The sequence below is a fragment of the Brassica oleracea genome, chromosome C4, assembly GCF_000695525.1.
Source record: "Brassica oleracea var. oleracea cultivar TO1000 chromosome C4, BOL, whole genome shotgun sequence".
In the NCBI taxonomy this organism is placed as follows: Eukaryota; Viridiplantae; Streptophyta; class Magnoliopsida; order Brassicales; family Brassicaceae; genus Brassica; species Brassica oleracea.
Genome location: NC_027751.1, coordinates 46,369,017 through 46,391,134, shown reverse-complemented (window position 1 = coordinate 46,391,134; position 22,118 = coordinate 46,369,017). Strand labels below are relative to the sequence as shown.

The following is a 22,118-nucleotide window of genomic DNA, read 5'->3' as shown; positions in this document are numbered from 1 at the left end:
TTTTTCTTATATGTTATATTTTGAATTTTTTAAAACGAATTTAAATTTCAAATATGTAAGTTAAGTATACCACTAAAAACATTGAAATGACATGTATCAGTTCGATAGTTGATTTGAAAGTTTTCAAAACCATATGTAAGATAAAAGTCAAAATAATTCAAATATGAAAACAATACTATTCACTTTTTGAAGAATGTGTTCGAGAGAAAAAATAAGGTTTTTATGTCATAATTTGTTTAACGTCCACTAGAGAACATTATATTAACCTAAAATATAAGAAGTGTGTATTCTTTCCCTAAATAAAAGCTATTAAATTACCTAATATTATTTACATATATATGGCAATTAATGATTATGAATAATAAAGATTTGATAACAATTTTGGCATCCTTCTTCATTTTGTTTAATTTTATATTATTAAAAAAATAAACAATCACATTAACTATATAATAAAAAAATTAGATTTTTTCTTATATGTTATATTTTGAATTTTTTAAAATGACTTTAAATTATAAATGAGGAAACCTTATATGTTATATATTTTTTTTAAACGAATTTAAAATACAAAAATGAGGACACCTTATATGTTATATTTTTCTTATATGTTAGATTTTTTCTTATATGTTATATTTTGAATTTTTTAAAATGACTTTAAATTATAAATGAGGAAACCTTATATGTTATATATTTTTTTTAAACGAATTTAAAATACAAAAATGAGGACACCTTATATGTTATATTTTTCTTATATGTTAGATTTTTTCTTATATGTTATATTTTGAGTTTTTTAAAACGACTTTAAATTAATGTAAGTTTTCCGTAAGTATACGACTAAAAACATTAAAATGACATGTATCAATTCGATTGTTGATTTGAAAGCTTTCAAAATCATATAGAAGATAAAAGTCAAAATAATTCAACTGTGAAAACAATACTGTTCACTTTTTTAAAGAATGTGTTCGATAGAAAAAATAAGGTTTTTATGTCGTAGTTTGTTTAATGTCCAATCCGATCAAACCATGATGTATTAATTATACTTTTGTTCCATTACTTTTAATAAAAATTGATCCGATTGATCGGAAATAAATTATATAATAACAATAAAAAATATTTTATATCAAATATATAAATGAAACTATCGATAATATATACAAATAAAATAAACTCGTTTTAGTTAAAATGCAAAACTTTGAAAAACTCGTAATCACTCGCTACCGTATTCGTCACCACCAACCCGAAACGTAACCTCCACAAGAACCTCATCCCATGGCGATCCGTACCTACATCTCAGCAACCTCTACCACACCGCCGATTCCTCGGGACCCTTCACGCAGTCCCCTACCAACCAAAATCATTCTACCAAACAAGAAACCGGAGAAATGGTCCACCGGCGTTGCTCCCGGAGAGTACGGTGGTCCTCCGACCACCACGAAGCTTCGAAAGTACTGGGGAGGAGAAAAGGAAGATCCCATCACCTCCAAGGACTTAATCTGGAACAGGGACTTCATGGATCAGATGAAGAAGCTGTTCGATTCCCCTGATGATGCTCCTCTGGACCCATCTCCCTCTAAGGTCAAAGTTCTTCTCAAATTAAGTGGCAAAAGGTTACGTTTTTAAACAAAATCTCAGACACTGATTGATCGTGTGTTTGATAAACAGGAAGAGTCATCTGGGTTTCTGAGCTTTAGTAGAGTTATGAGTCTTGACAGGTTTGCCTTCTTACATGTTTCTTTGTCTCCTTAAAAACTGATAAAACTGTTTTTTTCTTTGTCTTAAAACTGATAAAAATTGTTTCTTTTGTTCTTAAAACTCATAAAAATTGCTTCTTTTCTCCTTAAAACTGATAAAAGTTGTTTCTTTTCTACTTAAAACTGATAAAGTTCGTTGCTTGGCGTTTTTGATTAAAAATGGTTGCTTTGTTGTTTCTAATGTGGAACCATAGTATGGATGTTGATTTAAGCAAGGAGCTTACATCGTCTTCTTCAAAATCAGTCTTGAGAGATCTTGAAGCTTCCAAATCCGAAGCCAGAAAGCAGATGGTGCGGTTCACTAAATGATAAAGCCACATTTGCTGATTGTTATTGTCTCTGAATTGTGTGCTGTTTTTTTGTCAATGTCACTAGAGTAAAGCTAGAGTGTCTCCTAAATGGAAGCTGGCACCTACCCGTCGTGAGCAGGATAAATGGGATAGAGCAACCAAGGCTGCAACTGGTGGCAGTGTAAGTTTTTAAGTATCATTTCTTATTGGTGACGTTGATTAGATTTTGAAGACATATACCTTCTTGGTGCTTTTGTGATTCAGGATGTGATGTTTAGGGAGCTGAGGCGGCCACGTGGTGACCCAGAAGTGTTGGCTGCTGAATCCAGGGAACAATATTTCAAGGTATAGCTAATTGAGTTACGGTTTGGTCTCTCATGAAAGGCCATATTGGATATGCATTTATCTCTTTTTAATCTTCATGGGCTCTCTTTGACTTTTGGATTGTTTTTCTGCAGCTGAAGAATAAGCTTCAGCTTCTCACAGTTGGCATTGGTGGTGTAGGTTTAGTCTCAGCTTATATTTCATATACTCCAGAGATTACACTTAGGTTTGTCTTCTTTCTCCTGCTAAGTACTTCAAAACCATTCAGAGAGCTTTAAACTATTATCTGTGTTGGAACAGTTTTGGTGCTGGGTTGATGGGGTCATTAGCATATATGAGAATGCTTGGTAACACTGTAGACGCCATGGCAGATGGAGCCAGAGGAGTTATGAAGTACGTGTTACATGACTCTTTTCAAAACTCCTATCCATTTATCTATATCTTAAATGACTAACGTGTCTCTTTTCTTTCTTTGGCTTCACTGGTTTGATCTGATAGAGGTGCATCTGGTCAGCCACGCTTACTTGTCCCCGTTGTCTTGGTTATGATATTCAATAGATGGAATGCGTAAGCGCTTCTCCCTCTTGTGCATTTCATTATCTTTCGCTTGGGACTGACTTCATATGTTTGGCAGAATACTTGTTCCTGAGTATGGATTCATGCACTTGGAGTTGATACCAATGTTGGTTGGGTTCTTTACTTACAAAATTGCTACATTCTTTCAAGCTATAGAAGAAGCCATCACTATCTCTACTCAAAAAGACTGATGTCTAAAGCCACCAACTTCAGTGTCTATATAAACAAGTTAGATTGTTATGTGTCCATCATCTTTAAGGCCGGTGGCTAGGTCAAAGTCAGTGTTGTAAGAAAATGTTTCATACTAATAAACTCATCATTTCATAGCAGAAAATTACCAAGAGATATCATAAGTTCATAAGATAATCATTTCTATGAAAATTATATAGATTTCAAAAAAAGAAGTTAATTGTTGATATTTCTCTGTCTCAGTGACTTCTTCTCCCAGTAGATAAGTTGGTCCAACTTTTCTCTCTTTATTTATCTTTTTACATAGAGTGCTTGACAAAAAACTAAATGAACACAAAAAGAATACAGATCAAAGAGCTCTGTTTATTCTTACTAAATAAAGACCAAAATGCTCTCTAATAAGCATACCAAAAACACTGACCTGTGACATGCTTGTTTGTGTCTACATTTGGTGCCTCTTGCCTGCTCCAACATCTATCAAAACTGAACTAAGAATCTCTCTCATTAGAGCCTTGAAGCTCGCATGATCTTTAATAGCTATGCCACTCAGATTAATTTTTAAGAGCAGACCTGTGCTGCTTCTTGAGGTGAAACATCTTTGGCTCATAACCCCCACAGAGAAGTGGTACTAACACAATGTGTACTCACAGTCAAGCAAGCCTCTAAGTATCTCTTCACAACTTGGGCGCTCTTGAGGCTCTTTCCAACAATCTGCAGATAAAATATAGTAACATCGACTCAGATTGCACTGCTGCACTTGAGTAATAAATGAAAAAAAAAAATCAACCAAAATGTTCAAGAAACAACATTAAACCTGCAATTAGTTTGCTGAGTGGACCATCAGGAATCTCAAGACGTGACTTTTCATGAGCAACAGCAAATATAACCTGAGAATCAAAATTTTATCAACCAATCAATCAAATTCACTTGGAAATTATTTAACCCTGAAAGAAGTAGAATCATGCATGGCACAGCATGTTGTTGTACCTTCTGAGGTGGAACACCTTCCCATGGTTTACGCAAAGTAGAAAGCTCCCACATTATGACCCCAAGACTAAAGATATCACACTTCTCTGTAAAAGGCTCCTGGCGAATGAGTTCTGGAGCCATCCACTCTGGTGTCCCAGCAGATGAAGTGTCCTTCATGTTTTCGTCAGTCATTATTCTCGACAGCCCAAAATCACAGATCTTGACCGTCCAATGTTTGTCCACCAGACAGTTTGCACTTTTCAGGTCACGGTGGACTATCTTCATCCGGTGCATGCACATCAAACCCCTTAAAACATCCAAATAAAAAAAAATAACAGCTTGAAAAAATAAATCATCTAGGGAAAGATTTAAGAAATGCCTCGAAAATAAATAACAAAAACAAATCCTTGTTTCTTATGTGGAGTGAAACAAATCAAGTTTGTTCACTCCATTAAGATATAATACTTAATTAGGAAGATAATTAAAAAGAAAGATGACACAATAAGCCACAATAGTGCACATTAATCTACCATGATTCACACTTTGAGCAATATATGCAGAGGAAGAGCAAAATAAATTGGTAACGTTACAAGCAAGCTATGTACCTGCAGATGTCTCTAAGCATCCTGAGCCTTCTATGCCAGCTAAGTTTCTTCTTCTGGCCACTCATATGGATCAAATAATACAAAGATCCCAGCTCCATGTATTCCGTGATCATTGATAAGCGTGGAGGTTTTGTGCATGCACCCAGAAATAGCACAACTGCCAAAAAGGGCAAGTGAAGAAAATAATCTCAGACATGTGTCCACAAAATCACTTTTAATACACATGACACAAGAGAAAGCAAGAGGTTGCGTCAGAAACAAACTTCACCATTTGGGTGGCGAACACGGCTGAGGATCGATATCTCATTGCAGAAATCTTCCATGTTCTCGGCAGTAAGATCTTGCTCCAGAAACAGTTTGATCGCAACATCTGTCCCATTCCACACTCCACGAAAAACTTCACCAAAAAATCCTACATGCGTAAAACATAAGACAAATGATTCATTACACAACAATGCCTTAAGTAGTTGAAAATGAATCTTAAGAGTAGTTTACCAATCCCCACGCGAGTTCCAACAGTCAGCTCAGAGAAGTCAATGTCCCATTCCTGATAGGGCAACAAAGGCTGATTCTGCAGTGTGGTAGACTTAACCACTTTATTCCACGTGTCCTTCACGGCGAAATCTGAAGGTCCTCGTCGTCCAGATCCTTGACTCCTGTAAGCATGAGGAGATGACGGCAATGACATTGTCTTCTTAGAATTGAACTCATCATCAAGACGGAGACCAGACACCTGGGAAAACAAACACACAAGAATTTAAAAAAAAAAGAGAACTAATAAAACAAAGTAGTCACTCTTATTAACCAAAGATCTCCAACTTACATTGCTATTGATACCTGAGCTGTTTCCATCCTCTCGTCCATGCAATAGACGGTTCTGCTTTGATTTCTCATACATTTCTCGTACCGCGCTTCAAAGATTTGTAACAACAATAGAGTCAATACACAAGCAAATCTTAAAACTACAGCCAACACTGCACACTGGTGAGAATAGTAACCTTGCAATGTCATCCCCAATCCCTGGTGTGATCCTGAAACTTCGCCGTCTAGTTTTACGTATTTCTGATGTGGATGAACTGTTTGAATGCTAAACATATTAAAAGTTGCTTACACAATCAAATATATACATATTCTGACAAACAATTGTAGATTAGTGACTTATAATATCACTGCGTTGGAGTGAAATAAACAAAAACTGAGAGTTGAAGCAAGAGTAATCCTTGAGATCTATTTTGAACAATATTTTGCATTACCCCTAAAGCAACACATGAGGCTGTGGTTGCAGACGCCAAGCTTTTCATTGGCTCCAACCTTCTCTTGGGTACTAAAAATTCATGTAAGTTTTTGCTCTTATCTTTTATTACTCATGAGAGTAAGTTCAGTGGTTTGGCTCTGATAGAAATTTCTAGGAAAGATAAGAGTGTAGCCTTTCCAAGGAACCAGTGAAAAGTTTAGGGGCTGCAACCACAGCCTCATACGTTGATTTTAACATATGAGAGCACATATGCAAAATCTAGCAAAAACTTGTATAAGCAACTTAACTAATACAAAGATGCTGACTAGATGTATAGAAAAAAAGGCAGAGGATTTGGGGATGTACTAATAATGTAAAAAATGAGATACCTTGAAGGAGATGCGTCACCAGTGTAGTCCTTAAATGAATTCCTTCCAGTGCTCAGCATTGATCGTCCATGTGATCGCATAGATGGGTGCTCTGGGCTGCAAATGTAACAAATCACTAATCAAATTGGCTCAGAGACCATTCTATCAAGACATTTAAATATAGGAGAGAAACTGAAGTAACCTGGAGCTAGCAGTTCTCTGTTCAGCAATCACTTTTCTGCGGCTACGTCTCCAGAACACAGTGGCAACATTTGGTTCACTATGCGAGAAGTTACTAAAGGGGGAAAAAAACAGACTGTACTGATTCCATTATACAACTTCGTTAGAAAATACATGTAACAGTTACCTAGCTGTAGCAGGTCTGATCATCAAATTATGCAATGATGGACCAGAAGCATTTGGATATCCTTCTAACCTCCGATGAAACTGAAGATTCTCATCTTTTTCTGTACTGTTAACATAGGAAACGATACATCACCCCAGGGAAAGCATATCACAACAGAGTAAATAATAAACAAGGGAAGCCAGCCGACCTCTCAGGATCTCTTCTCTCATATAAAGGACTATTTGGCTCCAAAGGCGAGTCACAAGAGTCGTTTTCTGCAGAATCACTTTCACCAGCAGGTGAGATGTGTGCCATGAAAATCGCCTTGGCTGATCGAGGTACCAACTGACCAGGAAACCGAATCAGATCAACCAGTAGTTCCACGGAGTTTATCACAACTGTAACAGACATGTGTTTGCTGGTGTCTAAGCAATCCACAGTCCCATCATTAGGCAGACCCTGCTCAAAGGCAAGTTTGTAAGAGACAAAATACCACAAAATTAGTGGAAATAAAAGAAAAAAAAAACTGAAACTGAGGCTCACCACCACAAGACGACTCTCGAGTCCTACAGTATCAGCCAGAACTTTGAACAAAATAGCCCGAGCTCGACAGCACCCACGCTTGATTTGGCCAAGCAGCTGAGCACCATGGTTTTCAAACAAGAAGGCGTTTTCCTCCAGAGCAAGTTTTGAAGGGCTTTCAAGTGTAGGACGCTTATAAAAGTCAGATACCTGTTTTAGAGATAAACGTTTTTTATAATTAAAATAAATGCGGAAATGTAACAGAAAGAGAGAAGAGCGGTTACACAAATTTTCTACCGTTCCAGCTATTTTCTTGATCACCGAAGCAGGATTAGAGCCGCTGACAAGTGTAGTGATCAGCTGTTTCAGCATTGCGAGCTTCTTGTCTTTTTGAAAATCAACAAGAATGACTTCGATTCTGACACCTTCCTCTCCCAAAGCATGAAGCTCACTCGGTGTAGGTAGTCTATTATATACTTCCTTTACTCTCTTGTCCTAGAGCAAAATTTAACATAAGAAGCTTGCATCAATTTCACAAGAAATTTAGAAAAATATTTAAAAAATGCTCACCGGAACAACAGAGTAGAAACCATTAGGAATGGGTTCACAAAGCATCCCAGTATCCCAAAGATGCTGTGCTGCTTTCTGACCTGGAGAGACCTCCTGGTCAACGCTTCTAGGGGACTCTCTAATCAAACCATCCCCTGGAGATTCAACAGAGAGTGACTTAACCCTTTCCGCAAGCTCTGAAGATTCATCTCGTTTCTCTTTCATCTTTTTTCGGTACGCTTACGTATCACTGCTAATCTCTTTCACCCCATAAGAGGCTTTCTATATCGACAACAATGCTCTGATTGGTGTAGAATTTGTCCCATCTCCTCTTGTTTTCTGCACTAAGTGAGAAAAAGACATGTGACCTTTTTCAGACGAGAGAAAAAAAAAAAAAATCTGAAAAGACATCATTCGTTATTACACCACTCATTGTCCCCACAAGAAATTAATTCCAGAAATAACCTCAAAAAAAATCCGCACAAACAAGTACAATTCATCCGGCCAAAAAAAAAAAACACAAACTTAGAAATAAAACTGAATAATCAAATCATCATCATGATACAAGCTCAATAAGATAACCTTCTTGCACGACACAACGAGTCTTTTGAAATTTTCAGACAAGAACAGTAACAGAAAAATCTAATGTCCTAACCCACATTACATTTAAAAAACTCAACAACGTATAGAAACGCATTTATCTATAGTAATCTTATTTATACAGATCCGTATGGGTTAAATAAATCAAACACCAACTTAGGGAAGACGATCAAATGCAATCTTATCGAAGAGAGAATCGTGTTCGTGTAGACATAAAACCAACGATACGAAAAAGATCGAAAGAGAAGATTATACCGATGATAACAATGGGGAGGACACAGAGCGATAGATATCGGAGAGGAGAATGAAGCAACGAAGAAGATGAGAAGAGAGAGCGGAGGTCACGTGGAGAAGGAGCGATAGATCACGTGACTATTGGGAGTACGGAGTCGAAGTGTGGGACCAGCTATATTGCTAATCCAGCTGGCTATGGGCTGTTGGGCCTCTTAAGTCAATGGCTGTACCTATTGGACCCTACTTTATTTATTCGTACGTTACTATCTGTTAATACATACTATATTCTTGTAATGTATATTTTTTGGTTAAGTGGTAAAGTGGGTTTAACTAATGAATATATTACTCTTTCTGTTTAATTGTAGATGAAAATTATTGCAACTACGAAAAAACTCATGATTCATGAGTACCATGAAAAAAAGATAAATGTTGAAAGAAATGCGTAAATATTCTAAAATGTTATGAGATTTAAAGATTCCTAAGATAATGTAATGAAATGAAAGGTACTACCAGTCTGTACGAGTGTACGACTAAGACAGACCATGGTGACAAACTGTCGGCAAAGGACGTAAAACAAAATAACGCACGTGCGAGATTAGACCACACGAATCTTTTACTATCTTCTTCTTCTTCCATTACTAGACTTTTCCGTATCTTTAATTTTCTTTTATGGATACTTTGAATACCGATTTTTTTTTTTAATACCGATTTTGCTATAATGAATTGGTCACAAATATAGTTGAACCACCGATAGTTTTAAATATACTTTGTATTTCTTAGTTTGTTGGCATAGCATTTTGTAAAAGCACAACAATGATTCAACTAGAACCAGTGGCGGAACTAGCTCACAAGAAGGGGGGTCACACGACCCATATGATTTTTTAAAAATAATAAAATTTACATGTATTTTCTTTCTAAAGTCAGATGAAATATCAAGAAATTAACTAATTGACCCCCATAAAATGTAGTTGTTGTTAAATTGACCCCTGCAGAAAAAAAATCCTGCCTCCGCCACTAGAACAAACAAAAAGCATCTTTAAAAACAAATTAAGAAACTAGACTTAAATCTTAAACGTTGGGCACTCATCATGCTTTATTAAAAAATATCTGTTAAGTTTCGGAGACGCTTGAAACTTTTCACAAAGTATAAAACGGTTTTGAATATTTGTATGGGCTTTTTGCAAAAGTGACTCAAAACTTGGAGTCAAACAGAAAACTAACCTTTTCTTTTGACTCCTTTTTTTTTTGAGATTTTAACCCCACACCTGCACTTTATCTACGAAAATGCCATTAACATTTTTTTTTTTTTTTTTCGAAAATGGCTTCTTTACTGTCTCAACCTCATCTTCTTCAAGTATTTACAATACTGCCACTGCAATGAATAGTGGCAACAACCTTGTACGAACTGTTTGGAGCTTTTAATGCCCTTTAATGCACGTAAATCTCTTTACACTCTCTCTGTTTCAATTGTTATGAACTAAAAACAACATTTCTTTCACTTTCTCTCTATATTCATCCAAAAAACTCAAGCTTTTGATTCAAAATATGGGCTATGGTTGACAGAGCCATATTTCTTTCGTTTTGACTTACGGTTGCTTTCGTTTGAGGTTCTGGGTGGTTGGAGAAGACCCTGTGTGCAAACGAAGTCATCTCACCTAGTTTAAGGTACGAATTTGAATTTTTTTTCAAGATCTGTTCGCGTAGAAGACTTACTAGTAAGTCATATGTATGTAGAAGACTTACTGATGAGTCTTCTGGTCAAACGGACGACTTAAATTAAGTCGTCCAGCTTTGTTTGTTAAAAAAAAACACTCCAGACGACTTATATATACGTCGTCTACGAGAAACGGGCTAGTTTTGCATTTGACCGAATCGTGTCAGATCTTTGACTATTTATGGACGACTTATAATTCAGTCGTCTCTGGGAAAGTTAAAATTTCAATATTTTATGAAAACTTGACGACTTACGTGTAAGTCGTCCTAGGTTAGTTTTGTAATTGAAAAATAAAACTTCATAATTTAACTTTAACCAGACGACTTAATATAAAGTCGTCCCTCCAGAAGACTTAATTTAAAGTCGTCCGGGGAAAGCAAAGTCGTCCAGAATTTTTCCCAATTTTCTGGTCAAACCTTGCTTATCCCGGACGACCTTAAATTAAGTCGTTTAGCTGGACGACTTTATATTAAGTCGTCTGGTTAAAGTTAAATTATGAAGTTTTATTTTTCAATTACAAAACTAACCTAGGACGACTTACACGTAAGTCGTCAAGTTTTCATAAAATATTGAAATTTTAACTTTCCCAGAGACGACTGAATTATAAGTCGTCCAGAAATAGTCAAAGATCTGACACGATTCGGTCAAATGCAAAACTAGCCCGTTTCTCATAGACGACGTATATATAAGTCGTCTGAAGTGTTTTTTTTTAACAAACAAAGCTGGACGACTTAATTTAAGTCGTCCGTTTGACCAGAAGACTCATCAGTAAGTCTTCTACATACAGATGACTTACTAGTAAGTCTTCTACGCGAACAGATCTTGAAAAAAAATTCAAATTCGTACCTTAAACTAGGTGAGATGACTTCGTTTGCACACAAGGTCTTCTCCAACCACCCAGAACCTCAAACGAAAGCAACCGTAAGTAAAAACGAAAGAAATATGGCTCTGTCAACCATAGCCCATATTTTGAATCAAAAGCTTGAGTTTTTTGGATGAATATAGAGAGAAAGTGAAAGAAATGTTGTTTTTAGTTCATAACAATTGAAACAGAGAGAGTGTAAAGAGATTTACGTGCATTAAAGGGCAATAAAAGCTCCAAACAGTTCGTACAAGGTTGTTGCCACTATTCATTGCAGTGGCAATATTGTAAATACTTGAAAAAGATGAGGTTGAGACAGTAAAGAAGCTTTCCAGACGACTTAATTAAGTCGTCCGATAAGTCGTCCAGCTGGGAAGACTTTCCAGACGCCTTATTATAAGTCGTCTAATAAGTCGTCCAGATGGAAGACTTTCCAGACGACTTAATTAAGTCGTCCGATAAGTCGTCCAGCTGGGAAGACTTTCCAGACGCCTTATTATAAGTCGTCTAATAAGTCGTCCAGATGGAAGACTTTCCAGACGACTTAATTAAGTCGTCCGATAAGTCGTCCAGCTGGGAAGACTTTCCAGACGCCTTATTATAAGTCGTCTAATAAGTCGTCCAGATGGAAGACTTTCCAGACGACTTAATTAAGTCGTCCGATAAGTCGTCCAGCTGGGAAGACTTTCCAGACGCCTTATTATAAGTCGTCTAATAAGTCGTCCAGATGGAAGACTTTCCAGACGACTTAATTAAGTCGTCCGATAAGTCGTCCAGCTGGGAAGACTTTCCAGACGCCTTATTATAAGTCGTCTAATAAGTCGTCCAGATGGAAGACTTTCCAGACGACTTAATTAAGTCGTCCGATAAGTCGTCCAGCTGGGAAGACTTTCCAGACGCCTTATTATAAGTCGTCTAATAAGTCGTCCAGATGGAAGACTTTCCAGACGACTTAATTAAGTCGTCCGATAAGTCGTCCAGCTGGGAAGACTTTCCAGACGCCTTATTATAAGTCGTCTAATAAGTCGTCCAGATGGAAGACTTTCCAGACGACTTAATTAAGTCGTCCGATAAGTCGTCCAGCTGGGAAGACTTTCCAGACGCCTTATTATAAGTCGTCTAATAAGTCGTCCAGATGGAAGACTTTCCAGACGACTTAATTAAGTCGTCCGATAAGTCGTCCAGCTGGGAAGACTTTCCAGACGCCTTATTATAAGTCGTCTAATAAGTCGTCCAGATGGAAGACTTTCCAGACGACTTAATTAAGTCGTCCGATAAGTCGTCCAGCTGGGAAGACTTTCCAGACGCCTTATTATAAGTCGTCTAATAAGTCGTCCAGATGGAAGACTTTCCAGACGACTTAATTAAGTCGTCCGATAAGTCGTCCAGCTGGGAAGACTTTCCAGACGCCTTATTATAAGTCGTCTAATAAGTCGTCCAGATGGAAGACTTTCCAGACGACTTAATTAAGTCGTCCGATAAGTCGTCCAGCTGGGAAGACTTTCCAGACGCCTTATTATAAGTCGTCTAATAAGTCGTCCAGATGGAAGACTTTCCAGACGACTTAATTAAGTCGTCCGATAAGTCGTCCAGCTGGGAAGACTTTCCAGACGCCTTATTATAAGTCGTCTAATAAGTCGTCCAGATGGAAGACTTTCCAGACGACTTAATTAAGTCGTCCGATAAGTCGTCCAGCTGGGAAGACTTTCCAGACGCCTTATTATAAGTCGTCTAATAAGTCGTCCAGATGGAAGACTTTCCAGACGACTTAATTAAGTCGTCCGATAAGTCGTCCAGCTGGGAAGACTTTCCAGACGCCTTATTATAAGTCGTCTAATAAGTCGTCCAGATGGAAGACTTTCCAGACGACTTAATTAAGTCGTCCGATAAGTCGTCCAGCTGGGAAGACTTTCCAGACGCCTTATTATAAGTCGTCTAATAAGTCGTCCAGATGGAAGACTTTCCAGACGACTTAATTAAGTCGTCCGATAAGTCGTCCAGCTGGGAAGACTTTCCAGACGCCTTATTATAAGTCGTCTAATAAGTCGTCCAGATGGAAGACTTTCCAGACGACTTAATTAAGTCGTCCGATAAGTCGTCCAGCTGGGAAGACTTTCCAGACGCCTTATTATAAGTCGTCTAATAAGTCGTCCAGATGGAAGACTTTCCAGACGACTTAATTAAGTCGTCCGATAAGTCGTCCAGCTGGGAAGACTTTCCAGACGCCTTATTATAAGTCGTCTAATAAGTCGTCCAGATGGAAGACTTTCCAGACGACTTATAATAAGTCGTCTGCGCAGTCTTTTGGATTGAAGTAAATACCTGACTCAAGATAGCAGCTTTCATTGATCTGCGGCCTCTGCTGCCCTCGTAAGCCAGTATCGGTGGAGACGGACTGTCTGCTCTGGGACCACCAATACTAGCACCCAATTCCGGCATAGCTGTGTACGTCTAGACCTGAAGAACTTGTATAAACCCATCCACGGTGTAACAGCCAGCAATTTCTTTGTTCCACAAAGAGTCCATCAGCACCTTAAACGCGACTCTCCCCCATGGATAATTCTCAAACCGTTCTAAATCCATCACTAGCCTTGCCAGAGTAGATCGTGTAGCGGTTGAAAACTTTCTCCCTTCAATGAATCCAGTGAAGATGGAGAGGTACGCGAGCCGCTTGCGATCTTCCCTGGACCAATCCCCGCATCTCTTCAGTGCTGCTATTATCTGATCAGTAGTTGGCCCAGCTTCCAGATGAACTCCCAGCATCCCCCAGAAAGAAACCATCTCTGGGGTAACGTCACATTTTGGTGTCTCAAGGTCCTCGATGTACTCGCAGTTTAGACCAGTGAGGTTTTCAAACTCTAACAGTGAAAACCTCAAAGGTTCTGGACCAACGAGAGACCACATCTCATACTTCTTCTTAATGTCCAGCTTGAAACTGAGCATGTAGTGAACCAGCCTTGAAGCCCAACCAAATCCCTGCTCCTTGAACTTGATGAAAACTCCCAAACTCGACTCCTTGAGCTCTTCAAATTCGTCATCAGTAAGAGCTTTCCTAAGAGCAGTATGCAACTTGCTGTTATCCGTATGATACGAAATGCTATTGTGGGCTTCTGGTTCTTCCCCTGATGTGTATAACCTACGGGGGAGTTCTGGAATATCCATCCTTTTTGTCTGCAAAATAATCAAAGACAACAATATAAGTCCAGACGACTTAGTAGACGACTTAAATTACTTACAAGTCTTCCAGTCGCAGAAGGAGTTGGAGTACTCGTCATTGCGGTTATAGATCTGAAAAAATAAACGTGAAACGGTGAGAATGAGTAAATTGATAGAGACAACGTTTTATGTTCATCTTTTCCTCGAGATTGATGACTTAGCGGCGTTAGGGTTTACAGAGAAACGGCGCTAAGGTTTACAGAGAAGAAGCGGCGGCGCTAGGGTTTAGAAGAAGCGGCGGCGCTAGTGTTTAGAACGTTGGTGACCACGGTGGCGAGGGCGACGGTTTGTTCGGAAATAGTGGAATCGGCGGCGCTAGGGTTTAGAGGAATCGGCGCGGCTAGGGTTAGAAGAAGCTGCGGCGACAACGGTGAGAATGAAGTGAGATAGATAGCCGATGTTGAGAACGATGGTTTGTTCGGAAATCGTGGGAATTCGAAATCGCCTTTGAGAGGGAGAACTGTTAGGGTTTCTGAATTTCGCGAAAAATGAAACAAAAAAAATAAAAATCACCTTATATATTGGGTAAATAATCCGGTTAGCTTTAAAATTACATTGGTAAACTTTAAGGTTTGGTCCGGTTTAGACGACTTATTCTGGCTGATAATGTACAACAGACGACTTAATATTTAGTCGTCTGTTTTCAGACGACAAAATATTAAGTCGTCCTAGACCCTAAAATGAACCCCTAAACTAAAATGACTAGATTAACTAACTAACCACGTTATAAAATCAAATTATACTTAAATAGTGTTTACTATACACAGAAATGAACACGCATAAGTAATTTTAAAAATTTTCAAAAACGGTTTTAATGCTTTCCAAAATCTAACCCTAAGAACACATACAATACTACAACATATGTTGATGAAACATAAACTTAAGAATATCATGACTCACTACTTTCACTCATCTATGCTGAAAACAATTGAAATTTGTTATATCTTAATTTATACCTCCTAAGACATATGTTAATTACATAATTCCCATTTTTCACTTATCAAAATATTTTTTACAAAATTTTTAAATTATGTTTAAGACTAACTGTCCAGACGACTTTAAGTTAAGTCGTCTGGACGACTTATTTTCAAGTCGTCTAAACAGACGACTTGCGAGGGGTAGAAACGTAAAAAGAATTCCGTTTTTTTGTTTGGTCACAAGGGGATAGTTGTAATTTCAATAGCCTTTTAGGTTACTTTTGTCTTTGACCCAAGTTGGGGTATTGTTTTGGGTTTGACTCCAAGTTTTGAGTCACACTTGGCAATTCTCCCTATTTGTATATATTCAGTTTCTTTTGTACTATATGTGTTACCAGAGACTTGCCGGTCAGTGGCAATTTCCACCAAAGCATAATGATCAGAAGCGTTAACTATGATTTTTTCCTTCTTTTTTTTTGGTAAAAAACTATGATATTTTTGGTCAAGAGCTAACGATGCGTGAGAATGTTTTTAGTCGAAGGAGTTAGCATTAGTTGTCAAAAATGTAGCTTAGAGATCCTAATTGTGGATCTTCAATCTATCAAATTCTCTCTTTTTGAATGATTTATACTGATTTTGGATATGTTAATTAACAAAAAAAAAAAAACGTGAGAGTATCGTATGCAGTTCGCAAAATGTAGTTTAGCTTAGGCATAAGTGACTCAGTTTCTGTGGCCCATTTTCAAAGTTATTCTCAAACCCAAATACAACAAACCTTTGTTATTTTTGTAAGGTCCCTATTTTGTAACATAGACTACATGTATATAAACAAATTGGCATCAGATAAGCAAACGAATGTGACGCAATTATTGTCTTTATCTCATTAATTTGTCATTTTTATGTGTATTGATATCTTATCCGTAGATGATGATTCGATTCAACCATTTGATATCTTCATAGCATCTCAATCCGGCGCATTGTAAATTTTTAATTGTCTAGTTGAAAGATGAGATGATTGCAAAAAACAAGCAATCAGGCTAGTATCTCACATTTGAATTGCATATCATAAGACTTGACCGTTCATTACATTTTTCTATAGATATCGTTTAAACTATTATTCTATTATTGGTGCATTGGTCACTCTGTTATTGCTTGCAATAATTTAGTTTACGTTAGGAATTTATTTTGGAATAACTGGAGGTATGTGGGATGAAACCCAACTAATCTCCTGAAAAATAAATACGAACAACTAACCAGATTTCGTGTTTTCGAATGAGGCCAAAAACATTTGTTTATCTTCGTATGGTCAAGTATCATACACCTTTTTGTTTTTAACATGAATCGAACCTAAGATCAACAGTTTACGCCTTGTCCTAAATCAATATTTTACACTAGTCTACCACCAAATGATTTTAATAACTAGGAATTGAATCGTTAATGTTAGAAATAGATTATTGTAACCACTATATTGACTCATAGTGATGTCACATGAGACTATGCAGCATATGGTTAATGCTTACATTTTGGGTTGAGTTCGGGTATTTTAAGTTCATGTTTGGTTATTTCGGGTCGGGTTCAGATCTTTAGATTTTGAAGGGAAAAAAATAAATTTTTCATTGTTTAAGTTTTTTGTATTTACTTAATTGGTTTCCTAACTTCTAATAGATTAAACTATTAGTAATTTAGAATATTAAACTTTAAAAATAAAAAGACACTAATTTAGTTGTTATTTTAAAATTTTGGATGCAACTTGTGTTAATATAAGAAACAAGAATTTGATATGTATTTTAAGTGAGTAGCAAAAGATTTTGTCCATAATTATATGTATATTATCTGATTTTGAGCCATGTGTAGAATCAATATAAATATTTTAAATAAAATTAGAGAAGTAAACTATAAATATAGGATCAAATATTCATATATTCGGTTATCTTTGGATATCCATTCAGTTTCAGATATTACCCGTTCGGATATCTAATCTCTCTTAATTCAATCTCTATTCGGATATTTTTCTACTTTGGTTCAGATTTTGATACGAGTTTTTCGGGTCTGGTTCAGATATGGGTTTGGATGTCACGTAAAATGTCATCCCCTAGTAAATACTCTACTAAACTGTATTTTTTTTTGTCAGCTGCTAAACTGTAGTTATAAACCATATAAGATCAGTGATGTGTGTATCTGCTTAAAAATATTACGGCCTATTACTTTGCCCGGGACGGTGTTACTCACCTGACATCTTGAACCTATTATAATTATTCTAAAACTTAATTAAGATCCAGATAGCCCAATTTTACCTATGAAAGGAACAGTTATATACGTTTGAAAGAAAACAAAACATTCCGGAAAAACGTATTTATAGGCTCGGACTACGAAAGAAGTTTCGCTGTACGTAATAAAGGGACCACTAGAACAACGAGTTACGTCGGTCGTAGCATATTCGATGATTAATTAATTACTAGTGTGCGTTTCATTGTTATTTTTGAATTTAGTCGAGCAGCTTCCCGTCACGGATTTTGCATGTCAATAAATATTAAATAGAATATAAACTATTTAAATTAATACTCTATAAATTAATATACACTAAAAATTTCTATAAAATAATATAATTTTATAGTCTCAAATTGAGTTTTTGGTTCAATTAGTATATCGATAAATTAATATTTCTATAAATTAATAAAAAAATTATAATTTTGGTGTAGACCTAACATTATTAATTTATACAGGTTTCAATTGTACCAAAGAAAAGCAACGGATGACCACTCCCCACACATGATTTAATGACGAAAGAATGATCTGATGACTCTATTAAGACGTACCCCATGTCCTTGCAATTTTATGGTATATATATAATTAAACATATCGACATTTTCTATAAAAAAAGATGTTGTTTCTATTTATCTAATGAAACTTACCTTAAAAGAGTATGACTAAACTAATAACTTGAGTAGCTACCAAAAAAACTGTAAAAGTAAAAAGAATTTTGTTTCTTTTACAAACCTACATTTTTAATATTGTACTCATAAAAATAAATCAAATGAAAACAGTTTTCTGAAATCAATACGTATCTACACTCCCATGCCCCAATTTTTTTTTATTTTTTTTGTAACTGAACCCATGCCCCAATATTAGCAAAAAGGGTTCCTTCATTTATTGTTTTATGGTCACTACTATTTTTTATAACATAATTTTTGACAACCTAGCTAGCAGCTGACATATTCTTTTCCCTCGCTATATATATTATCTCCACTATTTAATAAACCAATGGCCTTTTGTTATTTGTTTCTATAGTTCTCTTGTAATTGGATTGGATATGTTCCCTTAACTCATTCACAAGTTTGATATACACAAAGTTAGATTTATTGTACTATTTTGTTTGTTTTGAATAAGTGTTTACGGTATGAAACAAAAATGTTGTACCTTTCTATATAAAATACACTTTCTTAAGAAATCAAAATCTTAAGAAATGTATATAGTTCTCGTTGCCAATAACTTATCCCTAAGAGTTTATTATTTTTTTGTTTGAACAAAAAAGATTAGTCTATACTTATCGTCTCATCTTGTATCTAAAGTTAAAGAATACCATGACATGTGGTAGTTATCCCCTTATTCATTGTTTATCCCAACCATCCATAATCAATTATATAAAATTACTAAAATGTAAAATTAATCATTTTTAGCAATCAAATTAATCATTATAGCAACTAATCAACTCGTATAATTAAATCGTTGAACATAACAAACAATACTTACTTATATGCATGCCTACTACATTCTCCCTATTATACGAAGCACATGACATGGTTGTACAAAAAATATTGATAGACATACGGGAAAGATATCTAATGTGAACACTGAAGAAACACTGAAGAAAGAAAAATGAAATTCTATTTTAAGTATTACTACTAAATTAATTAACATGGATTATATAAATTTAACTAGAATTTTAAAAGAAAGACGAATATGACAACCTCATTTATATTCCTTTACACCACCTCCCCCCCCCTTCATTATTATTTGGTCTTCTCTCCCAAAATCAATCCTCTCTATCTCTCTCTTCAATCCCGCGTTTGCTCACTGGTATCTCACTTCCCCTCTCTCTATGTATATTTCTGTATCTATATGTATATTTTGACATAGAAAGAAAAAATCTTGATAAGTTTTCAAGAAGATGTGAAGAACACTTTATGTATCATCATCGTCTACGTTTCTTGATATAATGACCATCAAAGCAACTGAAAACAATCTCTGTCTCTCTCTCTGACTATTGAATTTTGATTATGATGTTTCTGTGACATTCTTGATAATCTTGGTTTAGATTCTTGATAAGAAGGACAGAGTTACATGATGTTTGAAAGTTATCGCAACTTCTAATGATGATTTGATATTGCAGAAACTAACTGATTTCATGTTAATGGAGAGCTTAGTCATGGAAGAGAAGAAGCAACTAGATTTCAACCGCCCTCTTATATCCATCAGACGGCCCATACAAACTTCAGAACCCAATAGGAAAACAAGATCTTCTGATTCACTAGCCAACAAGATCCTTCCTTCTCCACCAGTTTACAAGTCTGATATCAACTCAGGTCCTGTGAGGAATCCAGGAACTGTCCCTTTTCAATGGGAACACAAGCCTGGAAAGCCGAAAGACGAGAGGAAACCTGAGTTACAAAGTGTGGTTGTTGAGCAACATTTTGTGCCAAAGCTTCCTCCTGGGAGGATTGTGAAGAAACCGGAGACTAGAGTTGATCATGTGGAGGATGCGAAGAGTTGCAGTTCTTGGTATGATGATGAGAGTGATGATACTTATCTTGATGCAGCTGAGACGCTTTCAAGATCTGAGTCGTTCTTCTTCAACTGTAGTAATGTTAGTGGTCAGGGGATGCTAGTAGAGCCGTTTGGAACCTTATCTAGTGAACGACAAACTCAAGATCTAATGATGGGGAGATTCTTGCCTGCTGCTAAAGCCTTGACCTCAGAGACGCCTCCACATCTTGCTAAGAAACCGCCTAAACCAGAGGAACCGGCGAGGCAGATAGTGGTGGTTGAGAAACAGAACAAAGCAGAGCAAAACCCATACCGGTTTCATCATTCTCCTGATCAGCAAGAAGAGGAAGATGAAGACACGAGCAGCATGATGGCTTCTGGTGTTTGTGGATTACTCCCTCAGATTTGCCTGAGAAGTTCTTTTGGAGTGTTGAATCCAGTTCCGTCTGTGAGAAGGCAGGCACAGAGAGGTGTTTCTGTTCGCCGCATGCGTTCTAAGTATCAAGATCCTACTACTACTACTACTACACCTTGTAATGAGAATCATAAGGTGAAGATAAATGGATCTTCTACTCCAGAAGGGAAAGAGAGACTAGAGAACTTGAGCTCAGCTTCACGCACTAAAACCAGCAAAAACTTTGGTGAGCTCTTGGCTAGTGATGACAATACATGGGAACCTTATTCTGAGGCTCCTGTTGCTGAGAAAACTCTGTATGTAGACACTGTGCATTCAGTACACAAGAAGGTACAAGAAGAGTCTTTATTAAAAGATTACCCTTCACTAGAAGTTGATCCTGTTAAAGAAGATGTTCAGAACTTGATTGGAGCCAGTGAAGAAGCTATCTCAGGTCTAAAAGTTGAAGAATGTGCTGATCAAGCTATTTCTGAAGTAGTAGAGATTACAAAGGAGAGAATTGATCTCGAAGTCAAGTTGCAGCAGGGCAACACAACGGATTTTGAATGTTCAAGGCTTCATCATCATCACATTGTTGCACCACCACCATTGCCAAAAGCTCCTTCAGATTCTTGGTTAAAGCGTACGTTGCCAACAATCCCATCAAAGAACAACTCATTCACATGGTTGCAGTCTCTTGGCATTGATGATAATAATAATCAAATCACCAAGAGTATTCAAGAAAATCTCAAGTGGGAAACTATGGTCAAAACCTCCAATACACAACAAGGGTTTGTGTGCATCTCCAAGGTAAGCTAATGTGTATTTTTCAAAGTCAATGGTTGGCCAAATGTTTTTGTTTTTTTTTTTGTTTTTGACAAGTTGATTAGCTTACTTTGTTGACCATTATTTTTGTCTTTCAGGACACACTCAACCCTATACCAGAGGCATAGCAATACCAAATTACAAGTAAATTTCAACAATAAAAAAAGGATGAGCCAATAAAGTTTTGTTTTTGTTCATCTTCCAAATTTTCTCCTCTTTAATTTATATGTAAATCTGAAATAAAAGGTTCCTAAAAAGAGAAAAGCTATGGAGATGAAATAAAAGGTCTCAAATATTGTCTGTCACTTGTGGGGTTTCAGCTCATGTTAATAGAGATTTTGTTGCAATAATACTCCATAATTCCATGTGACATTGTTTCTTTTGACCTTCTTTATATATTCTCTGCTAGTAATAGACTTTTTGTTTTGTTCTTTTGTAATTATGTTTCTGTAATGTAGAGCACTAAAGAGACCTGAAAACTGCAGAACTCAATTGAATGCATTGGCTAAATGGTTATGAGAGGAATTATTGAAACAATTTATGGTGTGAGAAGTTCAAATATTATTCTCTTTATAGTGTCATGGATAGATCAGATATAGTTCAGGAGAAAGTAAAGAAAGAAAAAAAAACTTTATAAAGGTATCTTCATTAGTTAAGATATACATGAAAGAAACTGCTGCTTTAGGAGATGTTTTGTTGATCTTCATGATTCTTCTATCTTTATCACTTGTATGATTGTATCCATGGCGGTTTTTGCTTGCTTCAAAAACAAGAAAGAGAAGAATGGTTCCTGTAGCTGTGGCAGTTGTTGGTGGCTGCGGTTGTGGTGGTGGAGGCTGCGTTTAGTATTACACAAATGAGATATATCTTGG

The 22,118-nt window shown here is 36.5% G+C and overlaps 3 protein-coding genes across 4 annotated transcripts; 2 read left to right on the top strand and 1 right to left on the bottom strand.

Annotated features, from left to right (window-relative positions):
* Positions 1 to 1,193: 1,193 nt before the first annotated feature.
* Positions 1,194 to 3,301, top strand: LOC106342360. The gene is made up of 9 exons (XM_013781271.1): positions 1,194 to 1,572; positions 1,660 to 1,709; positions 1,943 to 2,039; positions 2,124 to 2,219; positions 2,303 to 2,383; positions 2,497 to 2,588; positions 2,663 to 2,755; positions 2,861 to 2,929; positions 2,997 to 3,301. The coding sequence occupies exons 1-9, from the start codon at positions 1,267 to 1,269 to the stop codon at positions 3,127 to 3,129; spliced, it is 1,017 nt and encodes a 338-aa protein (XP_013636725.1). The 5' UTR covers positions 1,194 to 1,266; the 3' UTR covers positions 3,130 to 3,301.
* A 35-nt stretch (positions 3,302 to 3,336) lies between these two features.
* Positions 3,337 to 8,678, bottom strand: LOC106342358 (serine/threonine-protein kinase EDR1). Of its 2 annotated transcripts, none has more exons than XM_013781269.1 (16): positions 8,576 to 8,678; positions 7,742 to 8,059; positions 7,469 to 7,666; positions 7,193 to 7,381; positions 6,858 to 7,108; positions 6,671 to 6,775; positions 6,506 to 6,598; positions 6,325 to 6,420; positions 5,700 to 5,777; positions 5,525 to 5,612; positions 5,197 to 5,434; positions 4,970 to 5,113; positions 4,702 to 4,858; positions 4,115 to 4,403; positions 3,942 to 4,014; positions 3,337 to 3,838 (listed from the first exon to the last, which is right to left on the bottom strand). In XM_013781269.1, the coding sequence occupies exons 2-16, from the start codon at positions 7,943 to 7,945 to the stop codon at positions 3,756 to 3,758; spliced, it is 2,286 nt and encodes a 761-aa protein (XP_013636723.1). In that variant the 5' UTR covers positions 7,946 to 8,059; positions 8,576 to 8,678; the 3' UTR covers positions 3,337 to 3,755. The 2 variants fall into 2 exon arrangements, with proteins under 2 accessions (XP_013636723.1, XP_013636724.1); XM_013781270.1 differs by having other exon boundaries at positions 7,742 to 8,064; positions 8,576 to 8,677.
* Positions 8,679 to 19,240: 10,562 nt separating this feature from the next.
* On the top strand, positions 19,241 to 21,563 carry LOC106342074. The gene is made up of 3 exons (XM_013780892.1): positions 19,241 to 19,340; positions 19,654 to 21,231; positions 21,345 to 21,563. The coding sequence occupies exons 2-3, from the start codon at positions 19,669 to 19,671 to the stop codon at positions 21,372 to 21,374; spliced, it is 1,593 nt and encodes a 530-aa protein (XP_013636346.1). The 5' UTR covers positions 19,241 to 19,340; positions 19,654 to 19,668; the 3' UTR covers positions 21,375 to 21,563.
* The last annotated feature ends 555 nt before the right edge of the window (positions 21,564 to 22,118 follow it).

Excerpts from the sequence above, each read along its gene's own strand:
- LOC106342358 (XM_013781269.1), bottom strand. The coding sequence starts at position 7,945 with ATGAAAGAGAAACGAGATGAATCTTCAGAGCTTGCGGAAAGGGTTAAG. Across the intron at positions 5,114-5,196 it reads TGGAACTCGCGTGGGGATTG|GATTTTTTGGTGAAGTTTTT; the intron begins GTAAACTACTCT and ends TTACGCATGTAG. Across the intron at positions 4,015-4,114 it reads AAGGTGTTCCACCTCAGAAG|GTTATATTTGCTGTTGCTCA; the intron begins GTACAACAACAT and ends TTTGATTCTCAG.
- LOC106342074 (XM_013780892.1), top strand. The coding sequence starts at position 19,669 with ATGTTAATGGAGAGCTTAGTCATGGAAGAGAAGAAGCAACTAGATTTC. Across the intron at positions 21,232-21,344 it reads GGTTTGTGTGCATCTCCAAG|GACACACTCAACCCTATACC; the intron begins GTAAGCTAATGT and ends TTTGTCTTTCAG.
- LOC106342360 (XM_013781271.1), top strand. The coding sequence starts at position 1,267 with ATGGCGATCCGTACCTACATCTCAGCAACCTCTACCACACCGCCGATT. Across the intron at positions 1,710-1,942 it reads AGAGTTATGAGTCTTGACAG|TATGGATGTTGATTTAAGCA; the intron begins GTTTGCCTTCTT and ends GTGGAACCATAG. Across the intron at positions 2,040-2,123 it reads CCGAAGCCAGAAAGCAGATG|AGTAAAGCTAGAGTGTCTCC; the intron begins GTGCGGTTCACT and ends CAATGTCACTAG.